Genomic DNA, 10,639 nt, shown 5'->3' on the forward strand with positions numbered 1-10,639 from the left:
TGACCCCCTGTGTAGTATTCTGATGATACCTCTTTTTTCAGGAGCCCCTCATACCAGCCTCTGTCCATTGAAGAGAAGAACCTGCAGGAAGAAGGTGACTTAGAGCCCAGGACCCAGGATGTGTTTGACAACTAACCCAGACACAGCCCAGTGTGCTCTCCTGCATAGACATAAATGCTGCTCTGATGGAAGGTTCTGGAGAAGAGCTTTAGGTCCACCTTGAGGTCAACTGCTCTCCAGTTCCAGCTCTATTTCCATAACCCCAGCAATCTGACACCATTCCAGAGGGGACTGAATTAGACGGTCCTCACTCAGTAACACTCTTGGTCTTCTTCTAAGCTTTTGCTCTTCCAAGACCTGTCCCTAGTCCAGTGTCCTATCCTCTCTCATCTGGCTACCTCTGGGCTTCACCCCTTGCCCAGTTGTCCAGAAGATCTTGGGTATCCAGCCAGAAACTAACACAAACAGATGTAAAGATATACAATGTTCATGGATTAGAAGAATCAATATTGTTAAAATGACCATACTTCCCAAGGCAATCTAGGAATTCAGTGCAACCCTTATCAAAATAACAACAGCATTTTTCATAGAACTAAAATTATTTTAAAATTTGTACAGAAACAGAAAAAGACCAAAAATAGCCAAAACAATCTTGAGAAAGAAGAACAGAGTTGGAGGTATCATGCTGCTGCTTTAGACTACATTGCACAGATACACTAATCAAAACAGTATGGTACTGGCAAAACAAACAAACAAACCCAGAAACATAAAAATATGGAACAGAATAGAGAGCACAGAAAAAACCCCTACACACTTATGGTCAATTGATCTATGAAAAAGGAGGCAAGAATATACAATGGAGAAAAGACAATCTCTTCAATAATTGGTGCTGGTAAAATTGGACACCTACATGTAAAAGAATGAAATTAGAACATTTTATAACACCATACACAAAAATAAACAAAAAATGGATTAAAGACCTAAATGTAAGGCCCCAGACCATAAAACTCCCAGAAGAAAACTTAGGTGGAACAGTCTTTGACACAAATCATAGCAATTTTTTTTTGATATGTCTCCTAAAACAAAGGAAACAAGAGCAAAAATAAACAAATGTTCCCTAATTAAACTTAAAAGCTTTTGCACAGCAAAGGAAACCATGGACAAAATAAAAAGACAACCTGCTGAATGGGAGAAAATATTTGCCAATGATATGACCAATAAGGAGATAATATCCAAAATAACATATAAACAGCTGATACAACTCAACAGCAAAAAAAAAAAATGGGCAGAAGACTTGAATAGACATTTTTCCAAAGAAGACATACAGATGGTCAACAGTTACATTGAAAGATGTTCAGTGTTGTTAATCATCAGGGAAATGCAAATAAAAAACTCAATGAGATATCATTTCACACCTGTCGGAAGGACGATCATCAAAAAAAACACAGATCACAAATGTCGGCCAGGGATGGTGAAAAGGGAACCCTCATACACTGTAGGTGGGAATGTGAATTGGTGCAGCCACTGTGGAAAACAGGACAGAGGTTTCTCTAAAAACTAAAAATATAACTATCATATGACTCAGCAATTTCACTACTGGGTATATACCTAAAAACCCCAAGTACAATAATTCTAAAAGATACACGCATCCCAATGTGCACAGCAGCATTATTTAAAAAGCCAAGATATGGAAGCAGCCTAAGTGTCCATCAACAGTTGAATGGATAAAGAAGTGGTATATTCCACACACACAACGGAATACTACTCAGTCACAAAAAAGAAAGAAATTTTAACATTTGCAACAACATGGATGGACGTGGAGTGTATTATGTATAATGAAATGTCAGACAGAAAATATAAATACTGTATGACATCACTTATATGTGGAATCTGAAAAATAAAATAAACTAGTAAATATAACAAAAGAGAAACAGACTCACAGATACAGAGAACAAACTAGTGTTTACCAGTAGGGAGAGGGAAGGGAGAGGGGTAAGATAGGGTTAGGGGATTAAGAGATACTAAGTACAATGTATAAAATAAACAAGCTAAGAGTATATATTGTACAGCACAGAGAATATAGCCAATATTTTATCATAATAACTATAAAAGTAGTATAAACTTTAAAAATTGTGATTTAGTATGTTGTACACCTGAAACTTATATAACATTGTACTTCAACTATACCTCAATTAAAAAAAAAAAAAAAGTAAAGCAGCTCAGCCTACTGATAGAAGCACTGGAGGATGATTTGAAATCCAGTGACCTTTTCTTTTCCCCCTTTTGGCTAATTAAAAAAATAGAATATAGTGGTGAGCTTGACATAAGTTGAGGAAAATTATCTTCTAAGAGGATGAAATGGATAATTCAGGAACAACAGGGCTATATACAGGGAGAAAGCGTTGAGAAACCAAAGAGAAGCTTTGGGGAGTACAAGGATTTTTATTACTCTGTGGTTGGCAAGAACAGCAAAACATTGGAGCAACCTAAATTTACATAAGGAGGCACACTGTTAAAATGTGGGCCATTCATTTTATGGACTACTATATGCCCACTGATATGAATGAAGACTGATCCTTAAGACCCACCCTTAAACGTAAAAAAGCAAGATGATCTGAATCACTAAGACACCATTTCTATAAGGGAAGCTGAACCAGATGTTAGCACATGCAAAAATAAATGTACAGAAAGTCAGAGAGAAGTCTGGAAAGTACACTAAACTGAACTCTCTGGAGGGGGGCCTGGGATGAAGAGGAAGTTCAGGGGAGATGTTTCTTCTCTCTGTATTGTTGGGATGTTTTACATTGAGAGTATAGTCCTGTCTTACTTGGGCAAAACCAACAAAAGTATGGGAAACAAATGAAGGTTTCTTTTGTTACTGAGCCAAACTCGGGTCCACTGATCTGTGTGCAGTGAAGCCAATCTACTGCTACTGAGAGTGATGAAGGAAAGTGTAGCATTTATTGCAGGCACCAAGCAAAGAACGGGGGCAACTGTTGCTCAGAAGACCCTAATTCCCTGATGACTTTCAGGAAAAGATTTTTAAAGACAGGGTGAGAGAGAGTGTTGTAGGGTGTGTGATCAGCTCATGGACATTCTTCTGGTTGTTGGTGATGAGGTAATCGGGAATAAATATCATCAAGCTTCTGCTTCCAACCCCTCTGGTCTCTATGTGCTTGTAGCAGCCTGGAGTTCACTTCATTCAGTGTTTTTAAAGTAGCTCAAGGATATGGCTCAGAATGTTATCTATAGCCCTTGAGGAGGAACTAAAGGTCTTTGAATTTGTTTAATGGCTAAGCTATTATTATTTTGTCCTGCTTGATTATTTTCCTTTGTTTCTACATTTTATCATATTTTCTGTTTATTCTTTGGAACTCAGGATAGGCCTAGGAGGATAAAGGTTTTCTACAAACAAGAGGCAGCTGCAGGACATGAGGGGGTGTCTGTCCTGGGAAGGGCCCATAGGGTTCTGCTCAGTTACACTTCCAAGTACAACTTATATGTACAAATGCATTGACCACAAGTGCTATTTCTTCCGTATCCAATTTATTTGTTATTGGTAGACAGTTAGTGTTGACTTTCCCCAAATGTGCATTTCAGTGCAAAATAACGTTTGGCTATAAACCGTTGTTAAATATGTCCATGCACCCACAGTTATAAGCATTTACTGCCACACCAGGCTTCTTGTTCAGCTGCAGGACCACAGGGTGATAGAGACACAGTCCCTGTACTTTATGAGACTATTAATGTTGTTGATGAAAATTCAATTAACTCTCAAGTTAAGAAGAAAAAAAAGGGAATTTTATTTGAGCCAAACTGAGGATTATAACCCAGGAAGCAGATTCTCAAAAAGCCCTGGGAACTGTTCCATGTGTTAGAAGTCAAAGGCACAGTCATGTACATTTTTGAGTCAAAGGATCACTCATCAAAATGACATCCTGATGTTTTACATAAAGTTCACCAAGGATACATAGTCCAGGTAAGCACGTACAAGGTGAGCAGCAAGTCACCATGAACCCCTACAGAGCTGGGAAAGAACACTGTTCTTTTAAGAAGTTACATTGCTGGCATCAGAAGAAAAAAAATTGATCTTTAATCTTGAGCAGGCACTCCCATCTTTGAGGAGCTCATTGCATATTAGGTAGGCAGGAGGCCCAAACACACACAGAGAGAGACTTTTATGTTTAATGTTTTTCTTGTCCTGCCTTAAAATATAAGTTTTATTTCATCATTGTCTAACAGGTAAGTTTGTCAACAGAAAAAATTGTAGTACGTACCCTTTTCGTACGATCCAGCTGCCTCGTTCCTTGGTATCTATCCAAATGAGTTGAAAACGTATGTCCAAACCAAACATGCACATAGATGATTTTAGCAGCAAACCAAAGAAGCAAGAAAGCTGTCCTTCAGTATATGAGTGAGCAAATAAACTGTGGTGTATTCAGACAAAGAATGGGATCAAAACATGAAAAGACATGGAGGAAACTTAATAAGTGAAAGAAGTCAATCTGAAAAGGCTACATACTGTATGATTCCAGAAATATGACATTTTTTCTTTTCTAAAAATTTTTATTGGAGCATACATGATTTACAACGTTGTGTTACTTTCTGCTGTACAGCAAAGTGAATCAGTTCTACATATACATATATCCAGTCTTTTTTAGATTCTTTTCCCATATAGGTCATTATAAAGAATTGAGTAGACTTCCCTGTGCTATAAAGTGGGTTCTTACTAGTTATCTATTTTATATATAGTAGTGTGCATATGTCAATCCTAATCTCCCAATTTATCCCTCCCCCACCTTTCCACCCTGGAAGCCATAACAATGTTTCCTACATCTGTAACTCTATATGACAATTTGGAAAAGGCAAAGCTCTGGGGAAAGCAAAAATATCAGTGGTGGCCAGGGACTGGGGGGTGGAAAAGATAAATAGGCAAAGCAAAGAGGATTTTTAAAAAAAAAGTTTATTGGAGTATAGTTGATTTACGATGTTGTGTTAGTTTCAGGTGTACAGCAAAGTGACTCAGTTATACATATACATATATCCACTCTCTCTCTTTTTTTTTTTTTTACATTTGTTTCCCATACAGGCCATTGCAGAGTATTGAGTAGAGTTCCCTGTGCTATACAGCAGGTTCTTATAAGTTAGGACAGTGAAAATACTCCATACGATATTACACTAGTAGATACATGCAACTATACATTTGTCAAAACCCATAGAACGTACAACCCTAACAGTGAACCTTGGTGTAAACGATGAAGTTTGGTTGATATGGATGTCTCAGTGTAGATTCATGAATTACAACAAATGTACTCTTCTGGTGGGAGATTTGGATACCCAGGGAGGCTGTACACGTGGGGGCAAGAGACAAATGGGAACTCTCTGTACTTTCTGCTCAATTTCACTGTGAATCTAAAACTGCTCTAAAAAATAAAGTCTACTTTAAAAAATATAATTGTAATCCTAGCTCTAAAATTTTATTATTGTAAATATTTTTAAAGGAGAAAAAATCTCATTCATTGATCTCTAAAATCAGTTTTCATGTCTTAGTTGTCTTGAGACGCCAAAGGAAGTTTATCATTTTTTTAAAAATCCACATGCATTCTTTACAAGTACTAAATTACCTCTATAATTTTCAAAGAAATTTCATGTATTTAATATTCATATAAATGTGCAAATATTTAAACTCAACTAGTATTAACAGGACAGCAAAATTTTTAAAAAGTACTGACGTATACAGTCCTGCTTACAAAACCGATTTATATCCTCCTGTCTGATCTACCAGCTGGTGGCCTAGGAGACCTGAGGCTCAGAATGTCTATCACTAGAGATGAATCCAATCTCTCCTATGCCCTCCCTTCCTCCTCCCTGCACTGGCTGAGAGAGCAGCTTGAGTGAACCATGATTCATTGGTGTCCACACGTGAAAGGTGAGACCCATTTTGAGGCCCTGGGTTTGCTCTCCACCCTGTTGTAAGGAATAGAGGGTAAGCTAGAGGAATGTAGATACTGAGGTTTCCACTAGGAGAGAAAAAGAAGGGAAAGACTCATTTAGTTATCTCTTAGTGTATGCTAGCTCCAGGGCCAAGCCCTCAAGTGCATTCTCTCATTGGAACTTACAAATGTCTAATGAGCTGGGTTTGTATCATTATCTTCCTTTTGCAAGGCAACCAAGGCTTTTGATTCATGTTCCTCCACCCCTATATCCACTCCATCCCTGGCGCACCAACACCCTGAATTTCCCATCAACTCCTTGAGTCAACTTTTCCCCTTCAACCTTTTTTTTTTTTTTTCACTTTGAGACAATTATATATATATTTTTTCTTTTAACATCTTTATTGGGGTATAATTGCTTTACAATGGTGTGTTAGTTTCTGCTTTATAACAAAGTGAATCAGTTATACATATACATATGTTCCCATAGCTCTTCCCTCTTGCGTCTCCCTCCCTCCCACCCTCCCTATCCCACCCCTCCAAGCTGTCACAGAGCACCGAGCCGATATCCCTGTGCCATGCGGCTGCTTCCCACTAGCTATCTACCTTACGTTTGTTAGTGTATATATGTCCATGCCTCTCTCTCGCCCTGTCACAGCTCACCCTTCCCCCTCCCCATATCATCAAGTCCGTTCTCCAGTAGGTCTGTGTCTTTATTCCTGTCTTACCCCTAGGTTCTTCATGACATTTTTTTTTCTTAAATTCCATATATATGTGTTAGCATATGGTATTTGTCTTTCTCTTTCTGACTTACTTCACTTTGTATGACAGACTCTAGGTCTATCCACCTCATTACAAATAGCTCAATTTCGTTTCTTTTTATGGCTGAGTAATATTCCATTGTATATATGTGCCACATCTTCTTTATCCATTCATCCGATGATGGGCACTACAAATAGAACTACCATATGACCCAGCAATCCCACTACTGGGCATATACCCTGAGAAAACCAAAATTCAAAAAGAGTCATGTACCAAAAGGTTCATTGCAGCTCTATTTACAATAGCCCAGAGATGGAAACAACCTAAGTCCCCTTCAATCTTGTACCCCTGCTGGGTCACCTTTCCTTTTCACATTCACGTTGAGCAGATGCCTGAAACCATAGGTCTGTGTTCTCTTCACAATGCACCTATTTCCTAGGTTTCAGTTTCCAGTGCCCAGAAGAAAGCTTTTCATAGAGGCAACCAGCTAGGGAGGGACAAAACAGCAGTATATAATGGTCTTCTCATGACAGAATATCTCATTGCCCCAGCGAGGACAGGGGCTAGAGCTAATCCAGATGGTCCTGGGCCTTCCTAAGTTCCTCATAATCTCAATCAGCTCAGCCTGAAGCTGGGCAAGTCTCCCCAGGTGTAGAATTCTCTGAGAGCTGTAACTCTCCTTTGGGGCAGGATACAGCTCTAGGATTAAACTGGGCAGTCCATCAGTATGACACAGCAGCTTCTCCATGATGGCCATGGAGAGGAGGTTCCCACAAATGCTGAAGGTCCTGAGCTGGGAGCAGTGGCTCAGGGCAGGCAGGATCGCTTCAAGTTGACAGTCCATGATTCCACACAGATTTAAGTCCAGTTCCTGGAGCGTGGCTGCAACTTTCTCCAGCAGAACTTGGAGGAGCTCAGGACTAAAGTCAGTCAGTGGGACACCACTCAGATCCAGGCCCTTTAGCTGACTGATGTTCAGGCACTGGGACAGATGTTTCAAGTCTGATTCTGTAATCAGACAGTGAGTTATTGCGAGGTTCTCCAAGGGAGTCTTCAGGCACCTGGGAGAGAAACTGAGGAATTAGGTCTTGGAAACTGGGATGGAACGTGACCTCAAGGTGGGAGATAAGTGTTTTACCCAAGGCCAAGGTCATTTTGACCATCTGATAACAATCAATACCCAGAAGGCCCAATCTCATTTTAGCCTGACTCCTGTCATCTTCTTTGTTTGGCTGAGATAAGTACACAGAATCTTGAATGCTCTCTCTCCTCATCAGTCAAGCAGGGTACAACATACTCCATTTCCTTTTGCGGATGAACGAAAAGAGTGGAATTCACTAGAACATGCTCAGAGGAGAGCCTAGCACAGAGTCTCAATCAAGTGCGGGCATCACTGAATTTTCATATTTAGAGTTGAAACAAACAAAAAATACTCTCACATCAGGGTGCCTTTAGCTCACTACTTGAGCCCCAGGTGCCCATATCTCTGGGCCAGATGAGGCTGGAGGGAGACATGCACAGAGAACCAACCTGGACAAGATCCCACATCATCAACTGGGGTCTCCAGTCTGCAGGGGCTCAGTTACATCCCTGCATCATCTGCAAACCACCTACCACTTTTTATTTTGCTTTTGGCTCCCCATTCCTTACCACCAGCATCATGCATTTCCCGTATATTAATTACCTAATCTGGAGCACAAGCAACATTTTACAGATGGGGAATTTGAGACAGGCTCACTGTGGTCACAAAACGGTTGAGCGCAGAGTTCCTCTAGAAATACTCAGGTCTGAGGTTCTTTCCCCTCTTCAGTGCCCTCTTACCTGTTTTTTGTTTGTTTGTTTTTTGTTTTTGTTTTTGTTTGTTTGTTTGTTTTTGTTTTTTTTAAGTCACCTGAACAAAGACATCTCTTCCTGAGAAAGAAATCACAAACACTCTGATACATCTGAACCCTCCAATCTATAGCTTCCTAGCATGGTGTCCCTTTCCAGAGCCTCTATCGCACTTTGTCCCTCTACCTTGATTTGTGTGGTTATGTGATGCCACACTTCAAGGTAGAGCAACAAAGGAAACAATGCACGTGACGTTCTAGTGTTGTGTTCTCTGTTACTTGGTCAGTGGTGCACACTCACCTGAGCATCTGGTCCAGGCGACCTTGGAGGAAGGAGGGAGATTCCATACGGAGATCCCGGAGGTGGTGCAGCCTGAGGAACTGAGAGGTAATTTGGACAACGTGCTGCTGTTCCAACTCCTCAAAGGCAGACACAAGAATGGGGGAGAGAAAGAGTCTCTGCACATTACCCATCTGGCCCAGGAGAGGAGCAAACACGGCCAGGGTGGACAGATGCCAGGTGCAATTCACTTGCACCTCCTGGATACAGTCCAATTGCACCATACGCAGGACCTTCATAATATTTTCCATGGACATTGTAACAATTTTCAGCTTCTTACAGCACAGGTGTATGGAAACTTTTCTCTTCTCCACCCACTGCATGAGGTAGATAAAGAATTCATCCATGGTCCCTTCACTGAGGCAAAGTTCTATAAACACCTCCAAGGCAGCCAAGGGCTTCTCTGTCCTTGACCTGTCCTCAGCCACAGGTGCCATTGATGAGCTTGAGGACACACGAACATTGGATCCAGACCACATGCTCCAGAAGTCCTGGCCAGTATTCCTTAAATCCAGCACCCGCAGTTTGCACCTCCTGTGGGGGAAACAGCAGATTGGCAGCGATGGTTTAAGATCCACACTGAATGAAACCGCAGTCTCAGAATTTAGGCAACACTCACTTCCCACGTGTGCTTTTACTTCACGTTCCTGACATCACCTGCTGCCTTGTCCTCTTCTTCCCTCTCTGCCTTTCTTTCCTCCATCTCCTTTCCCACTTCCATTCTTTCTGGTTTTCTACTTCTAGTACCTTTAATCATCACTAGAAGGCTGTGGGGGCATGTTCTTTCAGGCTCCCCTGCATCTTAGGCACTCCTACACTTCCAGAAGGCATTTCCCAAAGTGAGCTCAGCAATGGCCAAGGCCTCTGAGCTTCTTCCTTGGCATCATCAGAAGCCTCTGGTCCATCCCTTGGCTACCTACTCTTACGACACCAGCTGTCTCTTCAACAATGTCTAGGACCCTACCAGCCTACCTGGCAGACTCACCTGAGGCAATCCTTCTGGGCAAGCAGGACATCAAGCCCATCCAACACTGCTTGTAAGGTCCCCACATGAGGCATCTCCATCAGGCCTCCCAGAGGTAGGCGGACAAAGGGCCAGGCTTGCACCATGGCCTTCAGGGTCTCACTGTGTCTCCCATGGAAGGCCTCCATGAACAGTGATGGGAAGAACTCTGTTGGTAGATCCTTCAGAGCAGCAAAGGCCAAGGCCTCATCCCTCAGCAGGCTCATTCCCACCAGGTCCAGGAGTCTGGGTGGATTCCAGATACTCATTCTGATCTTTTCCAAAAGGAAACCTGTGGAAGCCATCAGAGAACAAGACATCCTTTTCATGCCAAGCATGAGCAAGCCTCCATTGTCTCCCCACCCTTCAGAGGGACTTAGCACAGTGGTAGAAGTGCCTCAATTTTCCCCAATTCCACTCTAGTTTCAGCGGACACAAAGCCATAACTCTTTCCCTACTAGCAGCAGAACAAGTATCTCACAAGTACCGAGGAAAAGGAAAGGCAACCACTAGTCCATCCATTTCCACCCACTGCTTTGCTTAATTCATGTCCCAGTGGTAAGTGTGTACCATGAGCCTTAACAATGTCCCTTATCTTTCTTGGGGGAAAACTTTCAGACCATCACTTAGGGCCCCAAAACTATGGGAATAGGAGCATCATGTGGTCCAGAACAGCCTCCATCTTCAATTCCCACAGTTAACTTGGCTGAGAAAGATGAAGGAGATGCCCCTGAAATGAATGCTATTTGCACAAAGTAAATATTTTAAATGC

At 41.5% G+C, this 10,639-nt stretch overlaps 1 protein-coding gene across 1 annotated transcript; it reads right to left on the reverse strand.

The window, feature by feature from the left end:
- Positions 1-7,182: 7,182 nt before the first annotated feature.
- On the reverse strand, positions 7,183-10,136 carry LOC113621473 (PRAME family member 27-like). Its single transcript, XM_027108301.1, has 3 exons — positions 9,850-10,136; positions 8,826-9,398; positions 7,183-7,756 (listed from the first exon to the last, which is right to left on the reverse strand). Exons 1-3 carry the CDS (start codon positions 10,134-10,136, stop codon positions 7,183-7,185), a joined length of 1,434 nt encoding a protein of 477 aa, XP_026964102.1.
- Positions 10,137-10,639: the final 503 nt, after the last annotated feature.

Source organism: Aethalodelphis obliquidens, unplaced genomic scaffold, assembly GCF_003676395.1.
Source record: "Aethalodelphis obliquidens isolate GAN/ISIS:26980383/991018 unplaced genomic scaffold, ASM367639v1 scaffold9, whole genome shotgun sequence".
Lineage (NCBI taxonomy): Eukaryota > Metazoa > Chordata > Mammalia > Artiodactyla > Delphinidae > Aethalodelphis > Aethalodelphis obliquidens.